This window comes from Heterodontus francisci, chromosome 8, assembly GCF_036365525.1.
Source record: "Heterodontus francisci isolate sHetFra1 chromosome 8, sHetFra1.hap1, whole genome shotgun sequence".
In the NCBI taxonomy this organism is placed as follows: Eukaryota; Metazoa; Chordata; class Chondrichthyes; order Heterodontiformes; family Heterodontidae; genus Heterodontus; species Heterodontus francisci.
The window spans coordinates 93625393-93642717 of NC_090378.1; the positions used below are offsets into that span (position 1 = coordinate 93625393).

General features: G+C 41.7%; 1 protein-coding gene across 7 annotated transcripts in view; it reads right to left on the bottom strand.

The window, feature by feature from the left end:
• The window catches only part of nos1apa (nitric oxide synthase 1 (neuronal) adaptor protein a), a 442663-nt gene extending 427538 nt beyond the window's left edge, over window positions 1-15125 (bottom strand). The window contains exons 1-3 of one of the 7 annotated variants that reach the window (XM_068037734.1): window positions 15109-15125; window positions 14117-14250; window positions 13907-13978 (exon numbers count right to left, since the gene is read on the bottom strand). In XM_068037734.1, the coding sequence (XP_067893835.1) occupies window positions 13907-13978; window positions 14117-14221 (177 nt within the window). In that variant the 5' untranslated portion in view covers window positions 14222-14250; window positions 15109-15125. Of the gene's footprint in view, window positions 1-13906; window positions 13979-14116; window positions 14819-15108 lie in introns of those variants that run through there. The other 6 variants (XM_068037733.1, XM_068037735.1, XM_068037736.1 and 3 more) reach the window with 6 other exon arrangements.
• Between the last annotated feature and the right edge of the window lie 2200 nt (window positions 15126-17325).

The following is a 17325-nucleotide window of genomic DNA, read 5'->3' on the forward strand; positions in this document are numbered from 1 at the left end:
GCAGACAGTGAGGATGATACAAACCGCCTGCAACAGGACATAGGTTAGCAGATAGGCAGACAATTGGCAGATGGAATACAAACAAGTGTGAGGTGATGCATTTTGACAGATGGGATAGAGAGGGGCAATATAGACTTAATGGCACAGTTCTAAAGACAGTATGTAGGAACACAGGGACCTGGAGGTGCATGTGTATTGATCGTTGAAGGTGGCAGACATATTGAGAGAGTGGTTAGTAAAGCATATGCGATCTTGGGCTTCATAGAGGCATCGAGTACAAAAACAGGAAAGTTATACTGGACCTTTATAAAGCTCTAGTTAAACCCCAACTAGAGTATTGTGTCCAGTTCTGGACACCACACTTTAGGAAGGATGTGAGGGTCCTCGAGAGGTTGCAGAGGAGATTTACAAGAACGGTTCCATGAATGGGGGATTTTAGTTACAAGGTTAGGTTGAAAAAGCTGGGGCTGTTTTCCCTGGAGCAAAGGAGATTGAGGGGTGATTTGATAGAGGTATACAAGCTTATGACACACTTAGATAAGTTAGACAAGGAAAAACTGTTTGCATTAACTAATGGTACAAGAACTAGGGGATGCAGATTGAAAGTTTTGGACAAAAGATGCAGCAGGAATATGAGGAAGGACTTTTTAAACACAGTGAGCGGGAATGATCTGGAACTTGCTGCCCATGAGGGTGATGGAAGTAGAAACGATCAAGGATTTCAAAAGGAAATTAGATGGGCACTTGAAGGAAATAAACTTGCAGGACTACAGGAATCAGGCAAGGGAGTGGGACTGACTGGATTGCTCCATGGAGACCTGGCATGGACACGATGGGCCAAATAGCCTCCTTCTAAGCCATGACTATTACTGTATGACTTCCTTACTTTTGGTCAATGCAAAAGCTGTGGTCTTTGAAAAATGAGTAATAGCATCATATACTGACTGAATTCTAATGCAACATTTGCTAAGTGTTCAAATGCAGCATCACAAAATACAGGAACACATCTATATGGATTAAGGGGTTCAAATAGCAGAAGCCAGAATATGAAAAACAAACTAAATCGATATGATGTATGTAACAAGAGTCTTAACTGCACACATGCAGTATCTCGATTTCTGTGAAAGCTGCAGTTAAACAACAGGACCAGACACAGTTCATGTTCTCACATACCCAGAAAATACCAATGTTTCTGACAATGACAAAAGCTTTTCAGAGTTAGGCAAACACAAAGTCAGAACCAGACCAATTAATAGATTTATATTGGTCTGGCTTCAGTTATTCATCTTGTAGAGGCTTGGATACAATTTGACCCCAGCTCAGGCTAACTCACACCTGTAACCACACGTTCTTTTACTCTGCAGCCTTTTCAATGGAGAGCCTGGGAGACCAGGGTCTGTAAACTGACTCCACAGCTAAATCCTTTAATTCAAATTTCAGTTAGTTCTAATACGATCCCTTGAGCAACAAATAATTCATTTTGTAACAGTTATAAAATGTTAAAAATATTCTGGTAGTACAGGCTGATTCCAATGCTTTGAGCAATACATATGCAACTTGAAATTATGCTTTTTGAATATTAGCAGATGAATATTTCATGCATTCACATGAAATTTCCCCATCCATTAATTTAAACAGAAATGCCAACTCAGTTAAAAAGGAAAATTATTCATTTCATGGGGTACGGAAGTTGCTGGTAGGGCCAGCATTTCTTGCCCATTCCCAATTGCCCGAGGTGGTGGTGGTGAGCTGCCTTATCGAACTGCTGCAGTCCATCTGCTGCGGGTACACCCATGGTGCTGTTAGGGAGGGAATTCCAGGATTTTGATCCAGTGACAATGAAGGAAAGATGATACAGTTCCAAGTCAGGATGGTGTGTGACTTGGAGGGGCACTTGCAGGTGTTGGTGTTCCCACAAATCTGCTGTCCTTATCCTTCTAGGTGAAAGAGGTTGTGGGTTTGAAAGGTGCTGTCGAAGGAAGTGTGGCGAGTTGCTGCAGTGAATCTTGTATATGGTCCACGCTGCTACCACTGTGCATTGATGGAGGGAGTGAATCTTGAAGGTGATGGATGGGGTGCCGATCAAGCGGGCTACTTTGTACTGGATGGTGTTGAGCTTAGAGTGTTGTTGGACCCGCACTTATCCAAACAAGTGGAGAGTATTCCATCACACTCCTGACTTGTACCTTTTAGATGGTGGACAGGCTTTGGGGAGACAGGAGGTGAGTTACTTGCCATAGAATTCCCAGCCTCTGACCTGCTCTTGTAACCACAGAATTATGTGGCTGCTCCAGTTATATTTCTGGTCAATGGTAACCCCCAAGATGTTGGTAGGGGATTCAGCAATGGTAATGCCATTGAATGTCAAGGGGAGATGGTTAGATTCTCTCTTGTTGGAAATTGCCATTGCCTGGCACTTGTGTAGTGCGGATATTACTTGCCACTTATCAGACCAAGCCTGAATTTGTCCAGGGTCTCAATGCATATGGACACAACTGCTTCAAAATGTGAGGAGTTGTGAATGGTACTGAACATTGTGCAATCAGCAAACATCCCCACTTTTGGCCTTACGATGGACGAAAGGTCATTGATAAAGCAGCTGAAGATGGTTGGGCCTCAGACACTACCCTGAGGAACTCCTGCAGTGATGTCCTGGGGCTGAGATGATTAGTCTCCAACAACCACAACCATCTTCCTTTCTGCTAGGTATGACCCCAACCTGTGGAGAGCTTTCCCCAATTCCCATTGACTTCAATTTGGCTAGGGCTCCTTGATGCCACACCCAGTCAAATGCTGCCTTGATATCCAGGGCAATCACTCTCACCTCACTTCAAGTTCAGCCCTTTGTCCACGTTTGGACAAAGGCTGTAATGAGGTCAGGAGCAGAGTGGCCCTGGCGGAACCCAAACTGAGCAATGAGCAGGTTTTTGCTGTTTAAGTTGCGCTTGATAGCGCCACTTGTTAATTCCTCTGTTAAAATAGCAGGCAAAGGAATCTTGTACCAAAGTTTTAAATATTCGCACATGTGCCAATATGCACAAAAATAAAATTGGTCTAGGTCACATCAGTTTAGGCCCAAGTTTAAATCATGCATTAATCAATTATGATATATAGATACAGAATGAGGAGGAGAGAGAGAAAGACAGCGTATATGCAAACCCCATTGAATAATATGAAGCTAGGTTGATTCCACTCTTCTGTGAATACCAATATGTTTTCTATTTATACATTAGAAATACAAATAAGAAAAAGTGAGAAATATGTAAAAAACCTTTCACAACTTTAAGTATTTTTTTAAAGCATGAATAGATCACAAAATGCACAGCAGTGCTCAAGATCAATTTTATCCTATAAAGTTATATGCTAAATAAATTAGTACAAAACAATTATAAACACTGAAGAAAACAGTTAAGAAACCAAAAACAAGTCTCTAATGGATTTACCATCCTTGCCAAAAAGACCGAACAGCATTGCAATCTTCATACACGCAGAATCCAAGCAGTGCCCAACACTCTGACCCTATCATTAGTAATTCATTGTTGCATTTTCGATGTTATTAGGTAAGTGGGAAAGCTTCACCACATGATGTGAAGCACACATATCTTTGGTCTTACATCAAGATGCACCGCCACCTATTTATCGATCTGTAATACAGGCAAGTACCTGGACCATGAATTAGAAAGTCTGTTGATGTTCCCTTTCCTCACTGTAATTTTTGCACTAAGACTTTAAACATTTGTAAGAAAATCCAAATCATTCTCATGACTTTTGATGCAAATCAGAATGCCTGAGATTTGGAAACCATCACTTTCTAAAAAAAAAATATATAAAATGACAGAATTAGTCACAATAACATGGGATCACTTGAAGACATGTCAAACACAAAATGCCTTTACAAATTAGGTTTTGAAATATTCCAAAGTTTAATTAAGTTGGAACAACTTCACTCAACTCTCATCTTTGGCCCATTGAGTCACGTTATTCCTCAGCACTCACTGCAACCTGGCTCCAAATTTATTTAACTGGAATGCCTTAAATCTTTGTGATTTATCCCATCTTCCCTGCTGGTTCATGTATTCCACTATTATCTGTGCAGCTCACCAGATTTTCCCCAATTTAAAAGAGATACAGAAGTGGGTCTGCAAAAGTTAAACACGATAATACAAACACAATACTGCCAATCGATATGTCCATATATAAAGCACAGAGCATGTTTTTAAACTCTTTTATGCTGGTCTCAAATCTTATTGCACGGAGGTAAATAATCTAAAAATAATCTACACAAACATCATAAAAAAGCAAATTCTTATAAACTTGTAAAGCAATATACTTGAAATTCATTTCAACTGGACATTTTATAAAAACTGAAGAGATTAAAAAGGTCAGCATTTTTCTCTCCTTCTATAGCCTAATTACCATGATGTAACAGTACAGCTAGAGGGTGGGGGGGGGGGGGGGGGGGGGGGGAAACAAGCGGAGGAACCAGCCTAAACATTCTAATGCAAAGGTCCCCACCACTTAAAAGAACCACGTTTAAAATATTCCCTTTAAAAACTATGGGAATGTGAATTGGGCAAGAGGATTAGGGGGGAAAAATACAAAGTATGCAAAAAGACAGAAGAAAAGACCCAATACATTGATGGATTTAAATGAAAGCGAAAGCTTAACAAGATGTGCACTAGTCAGTCAGCACAGCAGTTACTGCCTGACATAAACTGAGCACTTAAGACACTATAACTGGCAATTTTGAAATTGATATTAATGCAAATGGATAATTATAATCTCTTTTTGGCTGATATAAAAGTGACTGATCATTTTAAATATGGATGTTTAAGAGGTGGACACAGTACCAAAAACTCAAAATGGAAAACAGAAAGGTCATTACATGGACTGCATCTTGGTACCCCACCCACTAGGGTACACAGTGATGGCGGAAACAAATAAACTTACATTGAATATAGTGATCATATTACCTGCCTTCATAAAAACACTCTTCTTGTTGGGACTTGTATGATTTCTCTCCTCTTTGTAAAGAACAGCAGAAACAGCAATGAGCATACACTAATTCAAGGTACAGTCAACCAAGTCCACCCACATAAAACATTTCACTCACACTCATATCCTGCACTACAACCTATTGTAATATAATTGTTATAAACAGAAATTCCTTCAAGCAGTTAGACTTGTAGTTATTAAAATGTATTTGCTTTAATATGAAATTTTAAATTACTAAAACAAACCAATAAATAAGCATAGTCATCTCTTTGGGGAGACATGCTTTGCACTTTCTTTTGGTTTATGGGATGTGGGCATCACTGACTAGGCCAGCATTTATTGCCCATCCCTATTTGCCTTCGAGAAGGTGGTGGTGAGTCATCTTCTTGAACCACTGCAGTCCTTATGGTGAAGGTATTGCCACAGTGCTGTTAGGGAGAGAGTTCCAGGTTTTTGACCCAATGACAGTGAAAGAGCAGTGATATATTTCCAAGTCAGGTTGGTGCGTGACTTGGAGGGGGAACTTATAGGTGATGCTGTTCCCATGTGTCTGCTGCCCTTCTCCTTCTAGAGGTTGTGGGTTTGGAAGGTGCTGTCAAAGAACCCTTGATAAGTTGCTGCAGTGCATTCTGTAGATGACAGACACTGCAGACATAGTGCACCAGTGGTGGAGGGAGTGCTGATCAAGTGGGTTGTTTTTGCCTGGATGATGTCGATCTTGCAGAGTGTTGTTGGAACTGTACTCATTCAGGCAAGACGAGAGTATTCCATCACACTCCTGATTTGTGGAAGACAGGCTTTGGGGAGTCAGGAGATGAGTTACTTACTGCAGAATTTCCAGCCTCTGACCTGCTCTTGTAGCCACAGTATTTATATGCTTGGTCCAGTCATGTTTCTAGTCAATAGTGACCCTGTCCAACCACCTTCCCCACCCCCACCACCCCCCCCCCCCCCAAGAAGTTGATCATGGGGGATTCAGCAATGGCAATCCTGTTGAAAGTCAAGGGAAGATTGTTAGACCCTCCCTTGTTGGAGGGAGTCATAATCTGGCAGTTGAGTAGCACAAATGTTACTTGCCACTTCTCAGCCCAAGCCTGAATGCTATCTGTCCCTTGCTGCAAGTTCAATCTTGAACACTTTCAAAAAGGAAATGGAGCTTTTCAGAACTGTTATGCAATAAAAATATAAACAAGCAAACCTCCTTCAATTCAATATTTGTAAAATCATTTGAATTTCCATCTTAAAAATAAAGTTTTACTAGAGATAGAAATTCTCATTGGTGTACAACTTTCATACTGCCTGTGTAATCCATTCTGGCAAAGCTTTTCCCCTGTCCACTCTGTAGACTTTGTTGATCTTTGGACTGACACTCCCAAATAACTATACATTTCTGTCACAGATAAGATTCGGAGGGAAACATTTTTAAGCACAATGCCAGAGAACATTGTACTGACAGCACAGGCACATTATAATAAAATACAACACATTTATCAGCAAAAAAAAACGAAAAGCTTGATGCGATACATTACTTAACCACTGTTCGCTATTGCCCAAGCAATTTTAAATAAAAATTGCAGGGGACACATTGCAAAAAAAAGCCTGTGGCCTTGGGCACTGCTACTACACATACTTAGTAAAAGTAAAAGCTTTCTCTGTAATGCAGAGTATGCTTTCTTCGAACAGATTTTCCCTGTCCTAATCAGTACCGAATTTGGGAATATTTCCATCTGTGTACCAGTTTGGCATCGAGTATAAAGCAGGTTCACCTGCTTTATATTTATGCTGACATTATTCAAGAATGTTGGCAAATAGAGGGAGATATATCTGAAACATCTTTTCTTCTCCTGATTAAGTGTTGTACTCCAACTTTCAATCATGATGCATCCATGCTTAATTGCCCTGACACCAATAACTACCACTTTATTGCTGTGTCCAGTCCTTCCTTTCAATTGAAAAGTTTCACCTGCCAAACAACCTCTCCTTTGATCAAGTAGATGGCCTGGATTGCAAGGATTTGAACAGTTCACCCACCATATCAGTAACTGCAGGGTCCAACAGGGAAAAGGGTGGGAGAAGTGAAGAGAATACAGTGGGGATATGATACTTATGCATCAACACTGCCAAAGTGCTCCTAAAAAAGTGACAGCACAGATAACTTGAGCATTTATATTCTACATCTCGGAGACCTTGCAAGAGTTTACTTATTGTCCCATAGTACACATTCCCACAACTTGAGGTGTCTGGCCCAAACAGTTACACAAGAGCTTCCCATTTATCCAGGGCTAGGTCATAACCTTGTATCATTCCAAGGTTAAAAGATCAAGGTCATGGGAGAAAACCTCAGTGGCAGGGTCAGTAAATGATCTTTGAGGTAAAGTGAAAAAAAAATGCAAGCATCAATGACGTCATTTTATCAATACTAAGTTTACATTAAATGATTAAAATGCTGCGACCAAAGTAACTTAGGTGATCAACCACACAAATAGAAAGCAACTACACTAGCGCTTCAAGGGCTGGATAATGAGATTCAGAGGCTACGTCTGTTTTCCACTGTCCCTAGATAACTACAGCATCCCTAATTAGGGACTGCACTGCCTGCCTCAGTTTCAAGTAGCCCAAACATTGCTTGTTTCACAAAAAAAGGACAGTTTGTCACAATTAGCCAACGTCCCCATATAGGGCCAAATTTACAAACTGGTCAAAATGAATGCTGATTCTGACAGCCTAGAATGTCACAACGTTGCTAGATAGGACATAAAGACCTGAATGCACAAATAAACAAACTGCTCAGATGACAATAAAATACATTATTACAAATTAGAAGTTCTGGCCTTTGGTACAACAATTAGCAAAAGCAGGTGAACTCACTGAGGTTTAAAGAGGCAGCATGTTCACCTGAAAAGGCAAGAATGTAAACGAACAGCTCAAAACAGAAATCAGTTCTGCCATTCACCCACCAAGAACTTGTGCAACAATTAGACTTATCCACGGGCATCAATGATCGACTGATGCTTCTGCATGTCCTGCTTGCAAAGAAGCGGCACAGTGGCGCAGTGGTTAGCACCGCAGCCTCACAGCTCCAGCGACCCGGGTTCAATTCCGGGTACTGCCTGTGTGGAGTTTGCAAGTTCTCCCTGTGTCTGCGTGGGTTTCCTCCCACATGCCAAAGACTTGCAGGTTGATAGGTTAATTGGCCATTAGAAATTGCCCCTAGTATAGGTAGGTGGTAGGGAAATATAGGGACAGGTGGGGATGTGGTAGGAATATGGAATTAGTGTAGGATTAGTATAAAATGGGTGGTTGATGGTCGGCACAGACTCGGTGGGCCGAAGGGCCTGTTTCAGTGCTGTATCTCTAAAAAAAAAAAAAGCATTTTGTGCTCCTCGGTCAAATCATCTACTAACACTCACTATATAGCCTCACACACCACCAAAAGGGCATCATCTGCAACCCCTCCATCTTTCCCAACTAACTGCATAAGACAACATGCCTGAGTTTCCAAGTTCTCATTGAGGCTACTTGAATTTTGCACGAGCAACTTCCTTGAAGCATTCATTAAAAGAATCCCTACATTATTAGAATCACAATGCGTAATAATATGATATTATATGCCCATCACTTGCAAAATAGTTTTGAACACTCAAATGCAAACAACGACACAGATCTATCTTTCCTCTAAAGAAAGCTCAGATAGGTGGCTGCAGATATTTAACTACTGGATGCGATCTGAATAAATAAATGTTAGGCTTAAGATTTACGAGACACAAGCTGTGAGCTGGAAGAGATTGCAGCAAGTGCAATATGATAAAATTTTGCAGGGATCATGGTCTATAAAATATGAGAGAATAGTAACAATAGGAACAGCTGTATCTAACAGTACAAAGCTGACAACTTGACTTCAGCCAACGCCAAAAGAAAAAATTATTTTCCGATTTCTGTAATGATATTCAGTTTAACAGACAAGAATGTAAACAAAGAGACATGACTGAACAGAAGCTGATTTACTGTACAGATTATAGGAGCTTCTTGACATGAATCTACTTTACTTAATTCCAGTTTAGGTTCAAGGTCTGCTATGCTTACATTACAGCCAAAATAGTTTGTGACCATCGTGACTTTGCATAGTTCAGTCATATTGCAGAGCAATTGTGGCTTCAAACTTACACTGACTCGCCAATTTCAAAATTTAAACTCCTGGCTGGATAAGGGACATTCAGCTAATTGTTAAAACTTGGAATTCCCATGTTCAGTTTATTACTTTTTGCCAGTTGAACCTGGAACAGGATTCATTCCACAACACATACTTTCACGGAAGGTAGAGTGGGAATAGGTCCACATTCATGCAATTCCTTATTTCCTGACTATCCATCTTCAATAAATATTTCCTCAACCCGTCAATGGCTTGACACAATGAGTGGTGTTTTAATGAGCATATAGGTCTGACAGCTAAAACTGATTTCAGCTAGGATGACTGAGAAAGGTGGGGGAAGAGGGTGCAGGGGGTGGAAAGGGGCAAGAGACAGACTGCTATTACTGGTGTTAATGCCAACCTTGACAAGCTGCTGGAGGCTACCACCTTTCAAACCATACTCGACAAGACTTTCAGGAGAGATGGAGAGATGGAGAGAAAAGGGAAGACGGAGGAAGAAGGATCTCCACCAAGATGGAAGACCCACCTTGCATTTTTTGGTAACTGCGTTAACAAAGGCATCGCAGCATAAGTATCCCTTTCAAAATGTAAGGGAGCTTCTGTTTAAACATCGAATGCTGGGGAGGGGGAGGGAGGAAGTTCTTGAATCCAACTGTATGGGAGAGTGAAATGAACGCCAGCAAGTACAGTCATGAACCCAATGTTCTTCAGCATCAGGGTACTTCAACCACATGGATTAATAAAGCCTCCTTGTACTATGAGCTCAATGACATCACTGAACCGGAGAGGTTATAATTGCCAATTACTTAAATAAATTCAAAGTCAACAGATATATAAACAGAATAATAAAGTAATGTTGAATTCATCATTATCTGGTAAGTTTTATTTTTAAATGATTACTAATGGTAAAATTTCCTTTTGAACATGTTAAACTAGCTAAATAACAGTACTTCCAGACCAGGTTACATGGTTTCTGGTTTTTAAACAGGGTACTCTCAGTAAATACGGGCATAAGGTGGAGAAAATGCCACTGAAGGTGAATTGAGGCATGCTGGCGAGGCACTTTACAGGTTGGATCCTTGATCTGTGCTGAGTTAGCTAGGCTATGCCACCACATTTATAAGGGCACTACCTCAGGGTTAGGTAGTATGCAGGGAAAAAGCCAGTATTCCCAATCGTTAGTTCGCGATTCCAGTTGGAAATTATGACCATGCATGTGCGTGTGTGTTACAAAGAAAATATATAAGCAAAAAAACAGCTAGATCAATTTTCTGTGGATTTTGAGCTCCTGGTCATTGACATTTCCAGTGAAAATACATGATGGTCAGAGATAGAGGTCATGTGGCTGCTTACTACCAGACCAGGGTACAGAGAGACCAAGTAGTACAAACAAACACATTTCTAAATGCTTTAGCATAACTGTAGATCAATACATGTTAGCACATTCATTGTCCCCACTGGAATATACTCAGGGGAATGCAGCAGATAGTGTGATTTGATCACTATCTGACACCGCTAGCATCAGACACAATAGAATTAAGAGATCAGCTTTCATAGCAGAGCTTTTGAATGCAAGACAGCAAGCTAAACCTCTGGAAGGACTAACTTTCCCACTTACATATAAAAAGCAACGTTCCCAAGAACATAAAGAATGCAAACATTAATTATCTAGCATCAGTTATTCAGGCATGAGCAGATTCAAATTTGGACAGAATACACCATTCGGAAACAAATTATTTCCTAGTCCAAAAGTGAAATATTACTCTGATAAAACAGGAGAGACCAACACTCTATCTTGATACCTCCCTGTAGGTGAAATGATGGGAACTAACTTCCTGGATATTCTAGATGTTCTGGATATTCTTCAGCGAGGATCTCAACTCCTGACTCCCTAATGCCTGTCCACCACCTACAAGGCACAAGCCAGAAGTGTAATGGAATACTCTCCACTCGCCTGGATGAGTGCAGCTCCAACACACAAGAAGCTCAACACCATCCAGGACAAAGCAGCCCACTTGATCTGCACCCCATCACCACTGATGCACAGTGGAAGCAGTGTGTACCATCTACAAGATGCACTGCAGCAACTTGCCAAGCCTCCTTTGACAGCACCTTCTAATCCAACAACCTCTGCCACCTAGAACAACAAAAGCAACAGACACATTGGGGACACAACCACCTGCAAGTTCTGCACCAAGTCACACACCATCCTGACTTGGAAATATATCATTGTTCTTTCATTGTCACTGGGTGAAAATCCTGGAAATCTCTCCCGAACAGCGCTATGGGTGCACCTACACCACATGGACCACAGTGGTTCAAGAAGGTGGCTCACCACCACCTTCTTAATGGCATTTGAGATGGGCAATAAATGCTGGCCTTGTCAGCGATGCCAACATCTCAAGAATAAAAACCTCCTACCCTGCCATGTTTACCCTCCCCCCTCACAAGAAGTTCTAAACAATCTTCTGTATTGTCAGCCTTAAGTAATGAGTTTCCTACAGTAATGTAGGTGCAATAGCTTGCACAGACAGTTGTAACAGCTAAATGTCAGCTTGGTCCATTGGTCACGCTCTAAACCTACAAGTCAGAAGGCTCTCAATTCAAGCTCCACTTGTGACATGAGCACATAATCTAGGCTGACACTTCAGTGCAGGGCTTAGGGTGTGTTGTACCGTCGATAGAAAAAAAAACTTGCCTTTATATAATGTCTTCCAAAACCTCAGGAACAGTGGCGCAGTGGTTAGCACCGCAGCCTCACAGCTCCAGCGACCCGGGTTCAATTCTGGGTACTGCCTGTGTGGAGTTTGCAAGTTCTCCCTGTGTCTGCGTGGGTTTCCTCCGGGTGCTCCGGTTTCCTCCCACAGCCAAAAGACTTGCAGGCTAATAGGTAAATTGGCCATTATAAATTGCCCCTAGTATAGGTAGGTGGTAGGGGAATATAGGGACAGGTGGGGATGTGGTAGGAATATGGGATTAGTGTAGGATTAGTATAAATGGGTGTTTAATGGTCGGCACAGACTCGGTGGGCCGAAGGGCCTGTTTCAGTGCTGTATCTCAATCTAAAAAAATCTAAACTCCCAAATCACATTCCAACCAATGACGTGCTTTTGAAGTAATATAGGAAACTTGGGAACTATTTTACACACAACTAGGTCCCACATACAGCAATGATATAAAGACCAGATAATCTGTTTAAGTGACGTTGGTTGAGGGATAAATGTTGATAAGGACACTGGCTTTTCTTCAAATAGTGAAATGGGATTTTTACACCCACTTAAGAGGAAAGATAGAACCTCGGTTCAACGTTCCAAAGGAGGGTACGTACCTCCAACAGTGCAGCACTCCCTCACTGCTGCAATGGAGTACATGTTCAAGTCTCTGGCGTGGGACTTGAACCCGTGACCTTCTGACTCAGATGAGAGAGTACGATCAACCAAGCCTAAGATCTCACACTTTGCTGTTGAAGTGCCACCTTTTGGATGAGCCATTAAACTGAGGCCCTGCCTGTCCTCTCAGGTGGATGTAAAAGATCACATGGCCACAACCAGAAGGGCAGGGCAGTTCTCCTAGTGTGCTGGCCAATATCTATCCCTCGACCAACATCACCGAAAGCAGACTGTTTGGTCATTTATCTCATCATTGTTTGTGTGACCTTACCGTATGTAAACTGGTTGCTGCCTTTTCGCACAATTATACAACATTGACTCTATTTCAAAAGTACGTCATGGTTTATGAAGGTCATGCAGTTGCTTTATAAATAAAAGTCTTTCTTTTTTCCTTGTTTAATAACTACGCTTCACTCAAAAGTAAGGACAGTCATGACTTTAAGACTGTCAGCTCAGCAAGAGCAACATTCATCCAGAAAACCCGATCAATAGGTACCTAAACTCATTTATTTTACATATAAATACATAACCTGAATGTTTAATGGGCTCTAGCTATCACTACAACAGATCAATTTTACTTAGCTGCACCTGTACTGCAAACATATTTAAACCATTCTTGCAAACAAGACTAGATTTATAGCAGACTACAAATCGTTACGCTTAGAGTTTTTCCTGCATTAAAATGCAACCTGTTGCTTTTGGTAGTCATGTGGGTTATGTAGTTGACACATGTAGGAGCTCAAACGAAGTTACCCTGAACAGGTCCACTCAGACGTTCTGCTGTTGTACACTTAAAAAAAATATATCGACACAGCACAGAAGCTTGGTATAGCTTGAAGCCTCATTAAATAGACAGAAATCCTTTGCTATAAATCAGACCCACAGGGCAGCAAATAAGCTATCCTTTAGATCGGTGAAGTGTTCCTCATCATTAACCAAACCTACGTATTAAAATAAAGCGTTAATTGGGTTGCTGCTATCTAAGATGTAATGGTTCAATTCAGATATTGTATCATCGCAGTTACTAAAGGCTGACCATTAATAAATCGCGCAATTCCAGTTATGATCCTGCTTCTTTCTGGTACGTTAACACTCTTGACTGCCATCAGAAAAATAATGAGTGCTTCCATAATATATCTGGTTAACACCGGGCTCCACTTTTACTCTCCAGCACTCACGTGCACTGACTGCAGTTACAAAGCTCAGCCACGTTAGATCATAATTCTTTATGCAACAAGCATTTCATTTTGTGCTGCCATTGAATGTATCCCATGGGAAGCGACATACAATTTTAGTACACGGTGAATGAATGCATGGATCCCTCAGATTGATGTTCATTGGGTGTCCATTCGCTGATTAAAACCTCACTCACCCTGATCCTTCTCATAGCAGCCACGATCTCCACCCTGCTGTTTGGTCTGGGTACATCCAACGTCCCGATGTACTGTTTTTTAAAAAGAGGGAAAAAATAAATGAGGGGAATCTACTGATAAAGACCAGGGTCATCTTCGACACAAAGTCACAAACTCTCGACGCGCTTTGCAAGCGGCTGCTTTGAGTGAAGTGCTGAAAAGTTACAAACCTTCGCCTCGAAAGTGATCCCATGCTGAAAAGCCGCTTCGTTGTGTAAGGGAATCCGCAAGTCGTGCCCGTCATCCACTAAGTTGTATTTGGTTTTACTTGGCATGTTGGTTAACAATTGCAACCTGAAAGCAACTGGGGCAAAAGCAAATGGCCTTAAACTAACCTACAGCAGGGGAGAGTCTTAAATTTTAACACTGGTAGAACTTTGTGTGTGTGTGTGTGTGTGTATATATATAAAATTTATATTACAGATAAAGTTACTGGGGAAACTTCAGCGATTCCTGGGGGGGTTGCAACCAGCCCCAATACCACACCATGTACCTAAAGCAGGTTTTCAGTCGTCACTTCTCTTCGGATACCCGGGCTTGATGTGAAATGCGAGTTCTGCTGTACACACACAGGTAGAGGGAGCGCTGCCCGCTCCTGCCGGGATGCAGTGAGTCAGTGAGCGGCTGCCTCTGCTACCCTTGGCCAGCAGCTAACGCTCAGCTGCCGGGCTGCTCCTGCCTCTGCTTCCCTTCCTCTCTCTCAGCAGCGCCATATCGACACTTCCCAATCAGCCGACACACAATAGCCCGAACTCCCTCCCATTGGCCGGCACCGGGAATTCCGACCGATTTTTATTGGCGTAAAGTTACATCACTGCGCTCCGTGTGGCTGGAGAACTCAACAAGCTTCCTGGATTCCCCGGGGAGGGGAGAGGAAAGCAGCAGCACTGGGAGTGGGATCTGTAGGTACTGGGACTGAAACTCCTGTGCCAGTGTTTGTAATGAATGTGCACTCGCCCGACTGCAGCAATGACCAAGCGGCTTGTCCACGGCGGCGGTGTGTGTATATTTCAATGTGATTCTTGTGCACCTAACTTGCATGTTGCTGTACACAGCCATCTCATTAAAATCTGCTACCCATTCTATGCAATATATTTCCCCCAACCACCATTAACAACAGTTTCAACGCTCTCCTCGCTGAGTAAAATAACAGAGTAAGTACCGAACTGGGCTGCAGTGAAATATTCCTGTGAACATAGTATCAGGGAGTCTCGTCTCACAACATTGCCCCTGCTGGTGGCTGAGAGTCAGGAGTATTTGTGTTGAGGCCAGTCAAAGCTGACCCTCGCCATCAGAGGACATTGCACCCATAAAATTCAGTTTTCTTGGTTGTCGGGGAAACCTCTTCCTGTTAACCCTCATGCATTGTTTATATATTATATCTGTAATTTTTGACAACGGCCTGAAGGGTAACTGCACCGTGTAGTGAGTTAGCCCACGCAGAAAAGGGCTCAGGTTTGAAACCAGTGCTGAGTTAAGTGATCTGAATCATAGAGCATTGAAAGTTTACGGCCCAGAAAGAGGCCACTTGGCTCATCGTGTCTGCGCCAGCCGAAAAATGAGCCAGCCAGCCTAATCCCACTTTCCAGCATTTGGTCCGTAGCCCTGCAGGTTATGGCACTTGAGGTGCATATCCAGACACCTTTTAAATGAGTTGAGGGTTTCTGCCTCTCCTACCCTTACAGGCAGTGAGTCAGGTGAGTAGTGGGGTATCGTACCACAGTTGTCCTTGGCAATACCCAGTCAGGAGACACTCCTGATCAGAATCTAGTGGCATCTGCTAGAAAGGGCAACTGAGGTGACAACCAACATCACACTGACAGAAAAATCATCCAGTCATTTATATCATTGCTGTTTGTGGAACCTTGCTGTGCACAAATTGACTAACAGTGACTATACTTCAAAAGCACTTAATTGGCTGTAAAGTGCTTTAGGACATCCTGAGGTCATGAAAGGGGCTATCTAAATACAAGCTTGTCTTTTTGAATTCATATATGAGTTGTGCTTGTTGAAATCTGGAAATGGAAGATTCATGTAACAAAGACAGAAAATGCCGGAAATACTCAACAGGTCAGGCAGCATCTGTGGAGAGAAAAACAGAGTTAACATTGGGTTAGAAATGTAATAAGGCCAAGAATTCCCAGCATTTTCTGTTTTTGTTTCAGATTTCCAGCATCTTTGGTATTTTGCTTTTGTAATGGAAGACCATTTGCTGTAAAGCACTTTGGGATGTCCCGAGGTTGTGAAAAGTGCTATATAAATGAAAGTTCTTCCATAGAGAAGATTTCCTCTGTGCTCCATGTGCTAAGGAATTGTAAGCGTATTCTTTATAAATGGGTTGATGATTTTGGGACATATATGGCCTAGAGGAAATCATTGCCTCCCTGATTTGATTTTAGGAGCATCTTGACTTAGACAACCTTGTGGTTGAGTAGCCCAATGACATTTACTGACAAGGTACCAAAGGTCTGTGGTGTATCGCTGCATAAGTCAGTGCCTTCAGTAAGATAAGGGGTAAACGGAAAAAGCTTGGGGTAAGAAAATGGAATTCCGATTTAGATTTTGCTAATCTAACCTTTGGGTGGAGTGGAAAACAAATTTAAAACCAATTTAATCCAAAGCTATAGCTCTGAAATTAGTCTGAAATTGTGGTTGAAGTATTCTTTTAAAATGAAGCTGAAATTAACACTTAATGGTATTTCAACAGAAGTCCACTACAAATAAATTAATACAAAAAGGAACAAAATCGGATGCAACTCTTAAATGTATTGGAAACCGAATGCATTGATCTTAGGGTTCTAAAAGAGATTGTGGCAGAGATTATGGATGCACTGGCTATGATTTTCCAAAACTCTCTAGATTCTGGAACAGTCCCTGCAGATTGGAAGTTAGCAAATGTAACACTGCTATTCAAGAAAGGAGGGAGAGAGAAAACAAAGAACTACAGGCCAGTTAGCCTGACAACAATCAGCAGGAAAGTGCTAGAATCTAATATTAAAGAAATCTTAACAATGCACTTAGAAAAGCAAAGTATGATTAGAACAAGTCAACATGGTTTTATGAAAGGGAAATCCTCTTTGACAAATTTATTAGAGATTTTGAGGATGTAACTATCAGGGTAGATAAAGGGGAACCAGTAGATGTGGAACACCTGGATTTCCAAAAGGCATTTGATAAGGTGCCACACAAAAGGTTAATAGATAAGGGCTCATGGAGTTGGGGTGATATATTAGCATGGATAGAGGATTGGTTAATAGAAAGGAAACAGAGAGTAGGGATAAATGGGACATTTTCAAGTTGCCAGGCTGTGACTAGTGGAGTGCTGCAAGGATCAGTGCTGGGGCCTCAGCTATTTACAATCTATATTAATGTCTTAGAC